Raw genomic sequence first — 17,148 nt, 5'->3', positions numbered from 1 at the left:
TAGCAAAAACCGCTCACAATTAGAGAGAAAGAGAGGCAGAGAGAGAATGTTTTGATCTCCGAGAAATCGATAGGAGGGAAAAGATTAGCGCCAAAAGTGTCCTTGCCGAAAATTTTGTCGACTGTCACTCTTTAAGACCTTGATGACCGTCCGATTGTTTTCTATTACTGTGTACCGTTGGATATATCGAGACAACGAGTCAATTTCGTTTAACGCCACGTCACTATAATGACACCGAATAAGAAGAGGACACGTCATTACAGCTTTAAGAACTTTCCAGAGACGTTAATGGCGTCCTCTAAAAATGATGATCGAATTCTCCAGAAACCCATCTTTCGTCTATATATTCAAAATCCTCTCTCAACGAATCTCATTGTTCTTCAATTTTCAGAAAATTCATCGCTCAAATTTCAAATTCTCCGTTGTATTCCTCTCTCTCTAGAATCAGCGAGCGACGATGCCGAGCAGATACCCAGGAGCAGTGACGCAAGACTGGGAGCCAGTGGTGCTACACAAATCGAAACAAAAGAGCCAAGACCTGCGCGATCCTAAGGCGGTTAACGCGGCGCTTAGAAGCGGCGTCGCGGTTCAGACGGTGAAAAAATCCGACGCCGGAACGAACAAAAAAGGGAAATCTACGGCTGCGCCGGTGATAAACACGAGGAAGCTCGACGAGGAAACAGAGCCTTCCGCGATGGATCGCGTGAAGGCGGAAGTAAGGCTGGCGATTCAGAAAGCTCGATTGGAGAAGAAGATCTCACAGGCGGATCTAGCGAAACAGATCAACGAGCGCACGCAGGTGGTTCAGGAATACGAAAACGGAAAAGCCGTCCCTAACCAAGCCGTGCTCGCGAAGATGGAGAAGGTTCTAGGAGTTAAACTCAGGGGCAAAACTGTAAAATAAACAAAACGGCGTCGTGTATATGTTCCGGTATTCTCCCTAGTCTCTCTTATCAGCGATTGTAGAAAAAAAAATCATATAATTTCGTAAATGTTTATTAAAAAAGATTGACAATTTTATATTTTAATCGAGAAATATTCAATTCTTTATGAACCAAAAAAAAAAGTTCGCTTTTTTTTGAACTAAAATGGCTTAATTAAGAAGAATTAGTTCACTAATTAAATGTTTTGTTTATAAAGAATGTTTACTGAGAAAAAATTGAGGATTTTTCGATAATATTCTCTCTCAAATAACCAAATGGCAAAACTGAAAAAACAATTTATCGACGTCGTATTACTTTTCGTATTACACATACGATTGTGAAAAATTACAAAAACTCTTGTGGTCTCACAAAACGAAAAACGAGTAACAAACTACAAAGCGTTCTTTCACAAAAAAAACTACAAAGCCTTATTTTTATTGTTGATTTAAATTTGTATTTGTATAGAAATTTTTTACATCCAAGGGGAATTGTGAAGAGGCATAGCGATGGATTTGACTTGAAGATAACTGTCGAGAGCGTCCATGCCACTCTCACGGCAATTACCACTCATTTTGTAGCCACCGTAAGGAGAGTCGAGGTCAAATGCGAAGTAACAATTAACCCAAATGACTCCTGCTTTGATTGATCTCGAAACCGTGTTGATCAAGTCTATGTTTTGGCTCACTATTCCTGCTGCTAAACCGTATTTTGTGTTGTTTGCGCATTTGATTCCTTCCTCTACCGTCCTGCAAAAACATTCAAAGAACTTTAGTGTTGTGGAAGTTAGAAAAGATAGAGAAGAGAAATGGTCTTTTTGGTTCTTTTACTTGAATTTCATCAAAGACATGACTGGTCCAAAGATTTCCTCTTTGTATATCTTCATCTCGTCCTGTAATCAACAAAAATTAAAACCCTTTATTTAAAACCTAACGATCTTAACGTCACGAGTTCGAGTCTTGATTATTGGGAAGTTTCCTAAACTAAATGAAAGTATTACATTCACAAATAGTAATTTCCTAAAGTTAGAGATATGGTCAGATCTTTTAGGTTCTTTTTTTTTTATCTTCATTATTTTCTTGATATTAATGTTGGATAAATGATTAATTTTCATAGCGCATAATCTCTTGGTAATCAAAGAATCAAGAAATGTGTGAGTACCGTGACATCTGCGAAAATTGTTGGTTCGATATAATATCCTTTGTCTCCAATGGCTTTCCCTCCGGTTAACAAGGTTGCTCCTTCTTTTTTGCCATGCTCAATATAAGAAAGAATCTTCTCATATTGTTTCCTATCCACCTGAACAAATACCCAAAATAATCAAACAACATGTAATCAATCTTATATACATAAATCAAGATTAATGAACGAATAAATTAATGATTAGTCTCTTTTACTTGAGGTCCTTGTCGAGAAGTGGAATCAAAAGGGTCACCAACGGTCCAATCTTTAGCTTTCTCCACTAACTTGGTCACAACCTTATCGTATATACCTTCTTGCACAAACACACGAGAGCTCGCCACACAAATCTCACCCTGCACATCAACCAAACATGTTTACTTATATCTATCAGTATTGTTAAAAGCAAACATTGATCGGTATCGGGCACTATAATATATATACCTTGTTGTAGAAGCAACCGATGAGCGCAAGATCAGCAGCTTTGTTCACATCAGCATCATCGAATATGAGAAGAGGCGATTTTCCGCCCAATTCGAGGGAAACTTTCTTGAGATTACTCGCGGCTGCGGCTTGCATTATCTTCCTCCCAACATCTGTTGATCCCGTGAAACTAACCTGATCACAAAGACACATGAAGATTCATATCATAACTAAAACATATTAAATTGTTTGATCCTTAAAAATAACTCATAAGACAATAGTCGATTATTTACTTTGTCTATGTCCATATGGGAGGCAATGGCTGCTCCAGCAGTTGATCCAAAACCAGTCACCACGTTGATCACACCATCAGGGATCCCTGCCTGTTTTGTTTCCACACGAAAAAAAAATGTGTAAGATTGTTAGGTTTCTAGTTTTTTTGTTTGCGTATACGTTTGCTAATTCTATCTTTAGCTATAAATGAGACCACAACTTTCTAGTGTTAACTTTACGTATGTATTGTCAATTTGTTTATTTACGTGTGTTCACATAAATTACACGTTATTTTTTTCCCTAAATGAATCCGTAATCTTAATTGTCTTATAGACAAAAATTAGTATTGATTGTAAACGTATACGTAAACACACCATACAAACATAGAAAACAGAGCTATTGCATTTATACTTTATATAATAAGGGTAATTCTCTAAAATGGCATACTTTAAAACATTATTTTATGAAACACTATATTTGTTTAGAAAACGTGATTCTTTTTAAACAAACTTTGATATTTAGGAATTGGAGAAAGAAATCAAATAAAGTGAAAGCAACGGACTTACTTCTTTAGAGAGATGAGCATAAAAGAGAGCAGATAGTGGAGTCTGCTCAGCTGGCTTGACCACCATGGTGCAACCAGCAGCCAAAGCTGGAGCCACTTTCATGGCAAACATAATGCTTGGGAAGTTCCAAGGGATGATGTGACCGACTACTCCAATAGGCTCTTTAAGAGTGTATCCGAACATAGACCGACGAGTCATTCTAAGAGTCTCGCCGTGGATTTTATCCGCTGCCCCCGCATAATACCGGAAATGTCCGGCTGCGGCCGGAATGTCATTTAATTTCCCCAATTGGAACAGTTTTCCGCCGTCGACGGCATCAAGTGCAGCCAGTTCTTCGATGTTTTGCTCTATTAAGTCAGTGAATTTGTTGATAATCTTTGCCCTTTCCTAAATCCACCAAAATTGCTAGTGAGATGACTATTGTAAGTAATACAAATAATACCAAATTAAAAAGGAGCAAAAAAAAAAAATAATCACTTCTATAAAAACAAGGAGAGAAGAATAGTCCAATCTGAAATGGAACCATACAACTTTACAAACAACCTTATCAAAAATCAGTTTAATATAAATCAAAGTTAACTAAACTACTAGAATATGGGTAAAACGTTACTACATGAAAGTGACACCAACCGCAAAAGAAGTCAACTCTCTCTCGTTCCATATCTAATTTAATGATACAATAATCAAAACAATAGATAAATAGACAGCAAATTAGTAACGAGTTTATAACAGCCTAATAAATAAATATTTAATGAGACTCTGCAGACTGGACCACATCAAATCAACAGCAGAATCTTATATATAAAACTTGGCCAACTCTCTCCCGTTGAGTGACACATCAGCGTTGGAGAGAGCGCCACCTGTAATCTTTAAACATTAATAAAACAAATAATTAATTATATTTAAAGCAAACAAATTAAAACACATTAAAACATTTTAAATTATATTAAAACACATTAAAGCACATTAATAAATATTAATATATATATTTATATTAGAATGAAATTCAAATTTAATTTAAATATATAAAAACTTATAAATATTATATAGTACAAGATTTTGTAAATGCACAACTCTATTTTTTAAAAATATTTTAAAATTTATTTATAAACTAAAAAATTAATTAATTTTTAATGCAAGTGAAAAAAAATTATGAGACTAAATAAGTTAAAAAGTTTCAAATAATATTATATAAAAATTCAACTAATAAAATTATAAAACACAAATCATATTTAATAAATGATTAAAAAGATAAAAGTTATTAAAAATAATAGTAAAAAGAAAAGTATCCACATAAAAATATCATCTATGGTTTTTTTTTAAATAATAAAAAAGATGGAATCAATAAAATATATATAACAAAAAAAAATCAAATGATAAATTAAGAAATTAACAAGTATTATATTAGTAAGATTTATTAGAATGAAAAGTATATAAAGATCGAAGAAAAAATGAGACTATTTAATACAATTGATGTAAAAAAGATTACATATAATGTATCTTCAAGAAGAAATCGAAGAAAATATAAATATTTTAGAAAAAAATATATTAATAGCAAATATAAAATTCAATAGAAAATATTTAAAATATATAAATTAAAATAATATCTGCGCATACGCGCGGGTTCTCTCCTAGTCTTATATATAAAAGATGACCAACTCTCTCCATATGAGTGACACATCATCATTTTTAATTAATATGGAGATGACATGTGTCACTTTCTAATTTAAAATTATAATTATAATTTTTCTAAAAATTAAAAAATTAATAAATTTTAATATCAAGTTTTAAACCAATAAAATAAAATGAACAGTTTTTATTAATTAATTAATATTGATTGATATTTATTATATTTTTATATAATTATGAATTCTTTAACTATATTACATTTTAAATTGATTTCTAAAATTGTTTTTTTTTATAAAATTTCTAAAATTATTTATAATAATATATTAACACACAAAACAAATAATGATTATATTTTCTTTTATCTTCATGATATTGCATTTTAGTTTGATTTCTTAAATTATTTTTTATATTAAATTTCTAGGATTGTTTATAAAAGCATACTAACACCCACAACAAATAATGATTATATTTAATTTTATATAAGATTTGAATAGTTAAAAAGAAAAATCTGCACGGTATGTGCAGGTATTCAGCTAGTATCAATAATTTGATTTTGATGATTATAAAAATAGATCATTAGATTGTTGATAAAATTAACGTGGGTAGGAGGCTACGAGCAATAAAAAAAAACATGAGGAAAAGAAAAGGAACATACGAAGCCAGACATGCGAGGCCAAGGGCCATGATCGAAGGCTTGACGTGCAGCGTTAACGGCCAAGTCAACGTCTTCTTTGTCTCCTTCTGCTATTTGAGCGATCGCTTCACCGTTCCTTGGGTCTATCGTCTCAAACGTTTTACCTTTAAAGCACATCAAAACCAAAAAAAAACATTAAAAATTATCAATATATGCCAAATCAAACCAACCCACCCGGTGGTTTACTCTTCAAATCACAAGTTTTTTCTACTTCCTTTTTTCATTGATAAGGACAAAACATTATCAATGTCATTACGACTTCTAGAAAGAGAAGAAAATAAAAAAGAAAAAACTAGAGAAGAAGTTTATAATTTTTTTGTGGTTGAGAAAGGAAAGTGTCAGAGTGGACCAATGACAAACACTTGTGTTTAATAGTAGGACATGTTTCTACTCAGGATGATAGCTCTTTTTAATATAGTTTATTGGAAAAAAAAACAAATCTTGATTATGGTCCTCCATATTTGCTACTGTATAAGTTTTAAGTGACAAGATTAATCTAACTTTTTGTTTAAGAAGGGTCTACTTTCTTTTTTCTTTAAAAACACTCATCCATCGAAGCATCATTAAAAGAATCGAATGTGTAGAATAGAAAAAGGATTTGAGGTAATAATTATTTGAAACAATCGAAGCCAAAAAACACTAAATATGAATGAATTAATCTCCTTTTCTTCTATCTAGGTCAACGTTTGAAGTTGTGAAATCAAGTTATTTATGCCTTTATGGAGTTAATTATCTGAATAAGATAAAAAAAAAAAAGAACCTGAGGCAGCATCGACGAACTGGCCGTTGATGAAAAGCTTGGTGAACTTGATCTCCGGTAACTTCGCCGTCGCACCTCCGTTGCATTTACCGTTCTCCATCTCTCTCTCTCTCTCTCTCTCTCTCTCTCTCTCTTAATCGCTCCCTGTCTGTCTCTCTATCTCTTTCTCTGTCTGATCTGAGGATAGTAGAAGGACAGGGCAGAGAGGTTAATTACGTATTTATATCGAAGCCTCTCGATTCACACGTCAGCAAGGCAAGTGGTGTTTTTGTTATATAGCTAGGAGCGTGCATGCACGTGAAAGATTATGGGTTTTACTCTTAATACATTTATTTTTTGAGATTAATTTAGTAGATAATCTTAATGAATTGGAAATTTTTATTTCGCTGATTTATTAATTAAAATTAGGGTTTTTGAGCTCTATTAATATTTTATGTTTATTTTATTAAAGAATATCTAATAATGAGATTGAGATTTTTTTTTATTAATCTTAAAATTGGATTTACATTTTTTAGTTAAATAAGGTGTTTAGAAGATTTTCAGTCCTCCTCGAGGAAACAAGTCTTCTGCAAAACATAAAAGATGTCAGGGGTTCGAAAAACACAATGAAAGTATGTTTTTCGATGGCACTCTAACATTCAAGTTAGAAAACAACTCAAAAGACCACAAAATAGCTGTTCGGAAAGCGGAAAGAAGTCCAAAAACTGTAAGAAGGAAAATGAGCCAAAAGTCTTTGAGGAAGGTAGGATCTACTCATGCCTGAGTGTAAGAATGAGCTTTTTGCGGTGGAAAGAGAGAAAAGAAAAGTTTGAGTGTTACAAAGCTCCACAGTTTAAGATCCACCGTGGAGGAGAAGTGAAGTGAGATGAGCGGAAAGATTGTCAGAACTGTGTAAAATGCCTACACTCAAACTTCACAAGTATTTAGAGAGATATCGTGAGACTTAAAATGGCTAAAAAGTGAACTTCCTTTCCCGTTGGAAAGAAAAATATATTTATAAAAAGTACTTGATCTGGGCTAGTATACTGGGTTGGCCCATGGATTGTGGATCGGATGGATTGAACCATGACCCGACTTGACTATATGATGACGTCACACCTCTGACGGTCCCATCAACCATTTTTGGTGTGTTCTGCCTGTGACGAGACCGCCCCTTGGTACATCCCTTTCGCTCTCAGTTTATGGCTTGGGTCGGCGGCTTAGACGTGGTATGGTTCTTTTCTAAACCTCTGTTTTTTCCCCTAACTCCCGCGAGATGTCCCTATCACCTGATACACATAAGGAAAACGCATTAACTACCATTCTCATGGACTTCTAAGGGCAATCGAATCAGACTAAAGTATATTCCTATTGTCGAAAAGAAGGAAATTCGAATAGTTTTCCCGCTTGAATGATTAGCTCATACCTGGCCCAGATACCTCGATACTGGCACCAGGCTGTGGCAACTGGAAGGTCTGACGCTCTGGGTACTGTACGAGTCACTCTTCCTTATGTCCTGACCCTTCTGGATCACCGAGCTTAGGTCTAGGACATAGAGAATGTGACATCTCTTCCTCCTGACCCTCAGTTTCTGACTTTCTTGTTCCTAACAGCGTGGTCTGCGCTGTCAGACATGAGGAACCCGGGAACAGGTGCTCTATCGTGCGGGATCTCCTGAATCCAACTAGATTTGAGGCCTGATGCTATAAGTTTAGGCCGTATTGGGCCAGATAATAGTTTGGCCCAGGAGGGCTATACCTGCAAAAAAGCCATGGACGCCACGTGCTAGCACGTGATTCGTCCACGTAAGAAAGATCGAATTTATCCTCAAAAATTTGCCTCCCATTTCACGGGTTAGCTTTTGCTAACCCGTGATGTGGAAGTTATCCTTTTCGGAGACAAACGCTTTCCCTCCTCATTAACCGTACCTGAGTGGACACTTGTCTGAAGCGCGTAACGCTTTTTCGATGAAGGACGCGTTGTCTGAGTCACCCTTTTGATCTAAGACGCATGACACCTTTTCGATGGAGGACATAATGCCTGAGTAATCCTGGGCAACATGACCTGGGGCCGTAAACACAAAATGAAGGACACGTTGTCTGATTCAAACATCGTGGGTGAAATGACATGGGACCGTGGATCACGAAGGACGCGATGTCTGAGTCATCCGTCGTGGGCTAAGTGACATAGAGTCGTGGGCTCGTTACATGAAGGGCACAATGCCTGACCGTCAGTCATGTCCCAGAGGGGGTGCCGTCCTGCCAGTCCGGCTTCATTTTTTGGCTGATTCTTTAGAGATATCCGGTTCTTTAAGGGAGAGCCGTCCACCACAAAACTCGCCAAAACTGGCAGGCCAATCCGCAAAAGGAACCAGTCTTATGCTGTAGGATGCAATTCTTGCATCCGACGAAGTTTCCAGTGGAAAGTCTTACTGTCCGCAGAGCAACATGCCCTCGGATGGTCTGTTTAAAGGGTGCCAATCCAGGAACACGACATCAACGGACAGGCTAACTCTCCACTGCGCTGTCTCCGTAGGGGTACACCCCGAGTGACAAGAACAAGTTTCTTCAGGAGAGTCGGGGAGACATGGCGAGACGACCACGATAGAGAATTTCTTCTTTATTCCTATTCTTTTTATGTTTTCTCCTTCATCGTCTTTCTTATTTGCAGGGATGTTTTGACGTCTCCTTCTCGATACTTGGTTCTCCCCTCCTATCTCGGCTTTGCCTTCTTTATTTTGTCTTACTGGCAGCGTCCTCTTCTTTCGGGGCTCAAATTCTTCTACGAGTCCTCCTTCGATGAAAAATCCTTCTTCTCTTCTCCCTTCCATGGGTCTGAATCGTGGGGTGTGTCTTTTCTTCAAATTCCTTTTTTGCCCCCGATTCCTTGTCGTTGCGCCCACACGCGTGTCGAAATATGTTGCCGTTCTAGCTCTGTCCCTTAGTGGTCATATCATTTAATCAACTTTTCTTCTGTCCGATTGGTCATCCTCCTTCCTCTGTGTTTTAGACGTTTCGTCCTCTTCGTCTAAGAGACGTCATTCCCGCTTTTCTTCTTTTAGCTATATATGATGGAGTTTTTGTCATTCTTTTTTGCTCGCTTTACTCTTTTTCACTTTAGATTTCTTCTGTCATCTTCTTTCGCCCCTCGGTCTTTGACTCCATCGATTTTCCTCCTTCCGGCTATGTTTCTGTTCTTTGTGCTTTTTAGCCGGGTTCAACTGTCGCATCTCCCGAGTCATGCTTCAGATGTGCGCCGAGTTCGGCGTTCTTCTTCATTACTTTTCTTTGAAGGCTTAGGGCCTTCTTAACTCCTTCCAAGTCCTATCTGAGTTATCCGGTAATACAGTTACTGGTGCCGTGGTGGCATCCATTTTTCGCGCGACACAGTCTTTCCCTGGGTCCTACCGTCTCGATAGCATCCTTTACTGCAATGAATGTACTCCAATCGATTCCCTTGAATGGCTAGATTCCTCGGAGGACGACAATTATTTCTTCTTCGTGTCATGTCCAGAGCTCCACCTGTACTCCATGACCTACGACAATAATTCTTCTTCCCCTCTTATCGTCCGGGATTTAGTATTTTTTCCCGTGCTTATCGTGATCGATTCTTATTTTGCAGGTCCCCACCACGTCCCTGTCGGCTTTCCTGACGACCTTTTTCACCTTCCTGCCTTTGTTCGTTCGTCCCGCTTTCTGCTCCATCTGGACATGGTTAACCGGAGCTCTCTTGCCTGCCTCTCGCCTCGCGGTTGGATTCCTAGCTCGGGACCATTGACTTGCTCCCCTCTTTCTACTCCTTCTCCTTTGTTCGAGGTTTGCCAGTCCCATGTCTCCCGTGAAATGGCATAGACATCGGATCTTGCTTGACCGGGTCTCTTCGAGTATTCTATCCGACTCTCTGTCCCAGATGATTCTCTTTTCCCAATGGCTTTACTCCGGGATCTGGCCTTCACCTGACTGTGCCCTTTGCCTCCTTTGCTTCAAGAGGGTTCCACTAGGCCATGTATGCTGTTAACATTTCTTTGGCGAGAAGTGGTTCTACATTCTCGTACTATCCTTCTTCATTCCCTCTACTTCAGTCTCCCTGCTATGTCTCGCTTCCCAGATCGTCACTCTAACTGAAGGTTTTTTATCCAAGATGAGCTTCACAGATTTGGACCTGTTTTGCGAGCCTCCCAGACTCGAACCTGCATGGGCCACCATATTTTTTTTTTGGTTTGGGTTACTGTTAGTTCATGATTCCTTTCTGTATTTCCCCCGACTATAGTGCAATATGCCCATTTCTTCTCGCCGTCTCGTGTAATTGATATTAGGATGTGCCCGTGTGGCCGATTCCGCCTTCTTTTTTTTCGCGCTTTGGCGTTTCTTTGTAATCGGCCCTTTCATAGGGTAAGACATTATGTCTTTCTATGGTCGTGAATGCCAAGTGGGCCTTCTTCCCTCGTTTGCTCGACTCGGCGAACTGTCGTATGTCCTCACGGGTAACTTGGCTTGACTTTTTTCATTTCTTTCTTGTCTTGTGCTGAGTCAGGTTTGGTATGGGCCTGGGCTTGGGGTCAACTTTCTGCCCCGTCAGGAATTGATATTCATTCCATGGTCCTTATCCCGAGGTCCTGCCTTCACCACCCCTCAAATGGAATTCGACAAGGGTTTCACCTACTTTTTTTTGTGGGGTTCCCCAAGGTTGGATTACTTTGGGCTTCCACTACATGATCTCACCCTCAGTATTAGGGAAAACATTGGTCATAGGGTTCCACCTTTTCTTCTTCGGTGGGGATGGGATATTGGAATTCTCTGATCACAGTGGGGCTCATGGGTTCGAGCACCATGCTCGGTCTTCTCAGAGATATGACTCTTCTTTCTGCTTCCATAGTGGTCCGCTCATGGATTGTTACCATAGCGTAACTCCTTTACTCGTATCCGCTGCAGAACGTCATTCTCGAGATTGCGCGGTCACACACATCCCCTGCTGCCGTTTGTATTCCCTGTTCAGCTTTGCCCTGGCTTTCGTTCTTGATTTTTCCTCTAAACTCTTCTGCAGTTCATTCACTGTGATTTTTGACTGAGGATTTTGTGCTTGATACCGCGTGCCACTCCTGCCAGTTGTTTGAGTGCTGAGTTGCTGCCCCTGGACTCGAATGTTCAGCGCTTTTCTGACTTGGGGGAGGGAGATTTGTTTTGGTTTTGAGAGTGTTGCCCTATTCCTTAAAACCAAATTGTTTAGGAGATTTTCAGTCCTCCTCTGAGGGGCAAGTCTCCTGCAAAACAGAAAAGACGCCAGGAGCCCGAAAACATGATGGGGTGTGTTTCCAAGAGCATTCCTACGCTCAACTCAGAAAAAATCTCAAAAGACCACACAATAGCTGTTCGGAGAGTGTAAAGAATTCGGAAAACTGTAAGAAGGAAAACTGGCCGAGAGTCCTTGAGGAAGGTAGGATCTACTCAGGCCTGAGTGTAAGAATGGGTTTTTTTGCGGTGGAAATAGGGAAAGGAAAAGTTTGAGTGTTACAAAGCTCCAAGGTTTAGAATCCACCGTGGAGGAGAAGTGCAGTGAGATAACCGGAAAGATGGTTGGAACTGCGTAGAATGCCTAGACTCAAGCTCCACAAGTATCTAGAGAGATATCATGAGACTTATAATGGGTAAAAAGTGAACCCTTTTCCCGTGGGGAAGAAAAAAATATTTATAGAGAGTACCTGGACCGGACTAGTATACCGGGTTAGCCCATGGATTGTGGATCGGGTGGATCGACCTATGACCCGACTTGAGTATACTCGAATCTTATGATGGCATCACATCTCTGACAGTTCCACCAACCATCATTGGCGTGTTCTGCCTTCAACGAGACCGCCCCTTGGCGCGTCCCTTTCGCTCTCAGTGTATGGCTTGGATTGGCGGCTAAGACGCGGTATGGCTCTTTACTGAACCTCTATTTTTTCTCCTGACTCCTGCAAGTTGTCTTTATCAACTGACACGCGTAAGGAAAACGCATTAAATGCCATTCTCGTGGACTTGTAAGGGTATGGGCAATCGAATCAGACTAAGGTATATTCCTATTGTTGAACGGGGGGAAATTCGAATAGTTTTCCCGTTTGAATGGTTAGCTAATACGTGGCCCGGATACCTCGATACTGGGACCAGGCTGCGATGACTGGAAGGTCTTACGCTCCGGGTACCCGTGCGGGTCACTCTTCCATATGTCCTGACCTATCCAAATCACCGAGATTAGGTCTAGGACATAAAGAATGTGTCATCTCCTCATTTTGACCACTCAGTTTCTGACTTCCTTGTCCCTAACAGCGTGGCTTGCGCTGTCAGACATGAGTAACCCAGGAACAGAGGACCTATCGTGCCAGATCTCCCGAATCCAATTGGATTCGAGGCCCGGTGCTATAAGCTTAGGCCGTATTGGGCTGGATGCCCAATACCGGTCCTAGTTTGACCCAGGAGACTATATCTGCAAAAAAAACATCGACGTTATGTACTAGCACACGATTCGTCCGCATAGGAAGAATCAAATTTATCCCCCATATAAGGATATATGATTTTTTTTTATCAACAAAATACATGATATATTCTAATGTATCTCAATTATTTTAGTATTTATTTTTATTTTTTGTTCTAGTACTCTTTAAAATATAGGATATATTCTCTAATATCATATTAATTTTGGTACTTTGATATCTTAAAATTGGATATATAGGATGTTTTATCTTATTCAGGAGATACGATAGTTTTGTTGATTTTAAGAAAGAAAAATATGTTTTACAGATTAACAATTGTATATAATTTTAGTTTAAACGGTTTATTTATAATAAATCACAAAACTATAAAAAATCATAAAACAATATATAAATTTATTCAAACTTTCAATTAACATTTTTTGTTCTTGACAAAGGGCTTTCAATTTAAATGCAAAGCAAAAAATATTACAGGGATATGACTTGAAAATCATATAGTTTTTGAATAAGTTGAATAAGATTGAAAGAACTGTACAACAAAGTAGAAGTCTAAAGAAGTCTAAAGAGAGGATAGTAAGAGCACCATTATCAAAATTTTTTTAAAGAACATCTAACCTTAAAATAATAAAAATTCAGTAAAAAGTAAGAAAGATAAGTGAAAATTCGTTAACAGAAACTTTGAGATACTCATGAAAGTCTTATTTAACTATTATCTCATTTTATTAAATCTTTATGGATTTATATTTGTTTCTAGATTTTTTTTTTTTGTTTGTTAAAGGACCTTCAATTGATAATATAAACGTAAAAAAGGTTACAAAGAATAAAAGAAAAGCGAGATGTAGAAAAACAAGAAAACAGAAAGGGAGGGAGAGGAGTGAATAAATTCACTCAAACCACGATGGTACAAGAAGACAGAAAAGTGGTACAGACAGCCTAGAAGGAGATGAGGGAAGATGCTGCTCACCGAGAAGACCAAAAGTTCACCAGGGGTTCTCCATGCTTATGATTTAGGTTCTTTAAGACGGAAGCTTTTGATTTAATCACCAGACAAATATTTCGAAGAATGATGGAGAGAGGAAGTGAGACCCCACTATGGAAACAGCGATTACGTTCATTCCAAATCTCACAGAGGGAAGCTTGTCAGACTTGGAGCAGAGCAAGAGAAATAACCGCATTACATGAGATAAACATGGAAAAGTTTGGTCCCAATCCAAGGGCACATTCTGGATGCTCAATTTGGAAATAAGAACAATCCAAATTAAGGATGAGTAAACACACTCAAAGAATAAGTGATTCCGAGATACAGGAGAAGTCCCACAAAGCTGGCAACACGGTTGAACGTCAAGACCCCACGACCTGAGACGATCAATGGTTAGGTTTTAATTTTTGATAAAAAGCCAAGCTGCAGTTACGTGCTTTGGAATAGCAGCTTTATGCCAAACAGAAGAAGACTAGGGAACCAGGAGTTTGGATAGACGAAGAGCATTCCATATTTCCTTTGAGTTAAAGGAGGAAAATTCCTTATCATTTATGAACCAAGAGGGAGAGTCATTTAAAGGAGAGTATTCGATGGTGGTAATGAAGCTAAGCACCTGTAGAAAGCGATTAGATTTGGCCGCAGGAAGACTCCAACCACCTTCATTTAAACAGTCAGCTACAAGAGAATTCAATGGAATCCGAAGAGACTGTAGAGCAGCATGGCCAAGGTAGTGAATGAGGGAACCGAACGGAGTCCAAAGATCCCACCAGAAAAAGGAGTCTTCGCCATTACGGATCTAAATGCGGATGAAAGATATGGCCTTGATCCTCAATTTAAGCAGTTTTCTGAACATTCAAGACACTGAAGGACTGCTTTCATTGATAGCCCAGAAATAGGAAGAGGATATGTATTCTCTCCTAACCCATGCCACCCAGATAAGGCCTGCTCTGAAAATGATCATCCAAATCAGCTTTAAGGCGCAAGTTTTATTCCAAGAAAACCATGATCTCACACCAAGAACACCCTCTCTCTTAGGTTAGGATAAATCAGCCCAGGAAACCTTTGAACCAGCCGGTTTATCCAGGCAGCTGTGCCACAAAAAAGAGCTGGTAAGGCTGTTTATACGCCTAATGACTTGCTTAGGGAGTAGAAAAGGTCCAGTCCAAAAACCCATCAAACCTGCAATGACCGTGGAGATCAGCTGCAATCTACCGGCTATACACAGATGCCTGTGCATTCAGGAGTTTATTTTGATCCTGATCTTCAAAAGAAGAGGGTCACAATCTTTGACGGAAAACTTCTTTGAACGAAGACGCAGACCCAAATAGCAGACATGGAGAGAGGAGATCAGAACAGGGAACTTAATCCTCATGCGGTTAAGAACATCTTCTGAAATACCCAAAGAAACCATAGATGTCTTTGAAATGTTGACCGCTAAACCTAAAATTTTCTCAAACTAAGAAAGAATCGTGAATTCTCCAGCCAGAGATGTTTCAGATCCATCCAGAAAAAATGATAAAGGTCATTCGCAAATGACAGATGAGTGAGCTCCACCTCTTTACAACCAGGGTGGTAATGGAAAATTCTATCTTTCACCGCTTTGTTAAGCATTAGAGACAGAACATTCATCATAAGGACAAAGAGGATCGGATAGAGCGGATCCCCCTGCCTGAGACCCATCTTTCTTTTCAAATAACCTGAGGTGACCCCATTGATACTAAGGGAAAACCTAGGGGAACAGATGGAGCTCCTAATCCATTGGAGTAATACATCAAGAACACCAAACAAAGACAAAGTTACAAGCACAAAATTCAAACGAATTGAATCGAACGCGTTAGAGATGTCCACTTTCAAAGTTGTTCTCGGAAAAATAGAGCCAAGATGGTACCCCTGAAGTACCTCTGAGGCTAGTAAGACATTCTCAAGCAAGAGCCAATCCTTGATGAAAGCCGTCTGGTTAGTAACGATAATATAAGTAAGGATTTTCTTCAGCTTGTCTGATAAAAATCTAGAAATCACCTTGTATCTAGTTTTCATACAGTACAAAGGCCTAAAGTCTATAGGATCCTCTGCCCCACGTCATTGGGAATCAAGACCAAAGATGTGGAATTCACACAAGAAGGCTTAAACAGATTAGCAAAGAAATCCATCACTGCAGCCGTGAACTCACTCCCCCAGAAATTTCCATGACACCCCAAAGAACTCAGCCAGAAAAACATCCGGCCCAGGAGTCTTTTTCAGAGGGAGGCGCATTAACAAGTCCTCTATCTCTTCGGGAAGAACTACAGAAGTGAGCGCCGAGAGCTGAACAGAAGAGATATGAGTAGTGGACAGCCTCTGCAGAAACTCCGGTAGAAACCGACAGTAATCCCCTCGAACAGTGCATAAGATAGAAGAGAAATACTCTTCAGCTAACTGGTGAACCTCCTCCAGGGTTTCTGATCTAGAGCCATCAGGTTGCAGAACATATTTAATTGCATTGGAGGCATTCCTAGCCTTAGTGACACGGTGAAAGAAACTCGAGTTAGAGTCCCCTAGTTCCAACCATCTAATTCGAGACATTTGCATGAAAAAACTCTCCTCATCGGATCTAAAGAAATTTCAAGAATCACGAGCCACTTGTTCCTGGGACAAGTTTAAGAGGAAGGGTCATTTAGAGAGATCACCTGGAGGTGAGAAGGCGTTACCAAAAAAAAATTTGTGACGATTGTATTGTAACCATTTTAATAAGGTTACTAATCAGTCACAAATTTAGTTATTACTAATAAGCGTTACTAATCAGTCATAAATTTAGTTATTGCTACAAAATAGTTCTTATTGTGACTAAATATCTCGTCTTAATATAATATTTTTTTGTAGTGTTGGTAAGCTTCAGAGACCCGCTTTTCAATTTTACTGAATGTTTTTAGATTAAAAATCAATTACAAAAATAAATTATAATATTTTATTGTTGAGATACCGAAATTGATGTCTAAATTAATGAAAATGCTTTAAATTCTAGAAATAGTTCAGATTATAATCCACGACCTCCTCAATCATCACAAGCCTTATTATTTCGACCTTATACAAAAGGTTTTTCGATAGCAATCATTTTGGACTTGGAAGTTACAAGGTTTGACCGTTTGAGATGGGCGACAACTCTCAACAAGAGGAGAATCAAATGGTGAAATAGTGTTGGCGTTTTTTTTTTTTTCAACATTTCATTGCATTAAATTAACTGAGGCAAAGGTGCTCAAAGTTTTTACATCAAGCCAACCTTGGAATAAACCCAAAAGAACCCAAT

At 38.6% G+C, this 17,148-nt stretch overlaps 3 protein-coding genes across 3 annotated transcripts in view; 1 reads left to right on the top strand and 2 right to left on the bottom strand.

The window, feature by feature from the left end:
• LOC18013765 (DNA mismatch repair protein MSH7) overlaps positions 1-258 on the bottom strand; it is a 6,246-nt gene extending 5,988 nt beyond the window's left edge. The window contains exon 1 of the mRNA XM_006418678.2: positions 139-258. Coding sequence (XP_006418741.2) covers positions 139-258 — 120 coding nt within the window. The remainder of the gene's footprint in view (positions 1-138) is intronic.
• On the top strand, positions 75-1,050 carry LOC18013635 (multiprotein-bridging factor 1c). The gene has a single exon (XM_006418677.2). It carries the CDS (start codon positions 458-460, stop codon positions 902-904), a length of 447 nt encoding a protein of 148 aa, XP_006418740.1. The 5' UTR covers positions 75-457; the 3' UTR covers positions 905-1,050.
• A 158-nt stretch (positions 1,051-1,208) lies between these two features.
• Positions 1,209-6,623, bottom strand: LOC18013634 (aldehyde dehydrogenase family 2 member C4). Its single transcript, XM_006418675.2, has 9 exons — positions 6,445-6,623; positions 5,646-5,788; positions 3,362-3,748; positions 2,816-2,905; positions 2,544-2,717; positions 2,318-2,455; positions 2,082-2,219; positions 1,751-1,812; positions 1,209-1,669 (listed from the first exon to the last, which is right to left on the bottom strand). The coding sequence occupies exons 1-9, from the start codon at positions 6,542-6,544 to the stop codon at positions 1,396-1,398; spliced, it is 1,506 nt and encodes a 501-aa protein (XP_006418738.1). The 5' UTR covers positions 6,545-6,623; the 3' UTR covers positions 1,209-1,395.
• Positions 6,624-17,148: the final 10,525 nt, after the last annotated feature.

The sequence above is a fragment of the Eutrema salsugineum genome, unplaced genomic scaffold (assembly GCF_000478725.1).
Source record: "Eutrema salsugineum unplaced genomic scaffold, Eutsalg1_0 scaffold_4, whole genome shotgun sequence".
Lineage (NCBI taxonomy): Eukaryota > Viridiplantae > Streptophyta > Magnoliopsida > Brassicales > Brassicaceae > Eutrema > Eutrema salsugineum.
The sequence above is the reverse complement of the archived record's forward strand: the minus strand, read 5'-3'. Positions and strand labels throughout refer to the sequence as shown.

Coding starts and splice junctions, on each gene's coding strand:
- LOC18013635 (XM_006418677.2), top strand. CDS start 458: ATGCCGAGCAGATACCCAGGAGCAGTGACGCAAGACTGGGAGCCAGTG.
- LOC18013634 (XM_006418675.2), bottom strand. CDS start 6,544: ATGGAGAACGGTAAATGCAACGGAGGTGCGACGGCGAAGTTACCGGAG. Junction 2,456..2,543: donor TCGGTTGCTTCTACAACAAG/GTATATATATTA, acceptor GTTGATGTGCAG/GGTGAGATTTGTGTGGCGAG. Junction 1,813..2,081: donor CAATTTTCGCAGATGTCACG/GTACTCACACAT, acceptor TGTTGATTACAG/GACGAGATGAAGATATACAA.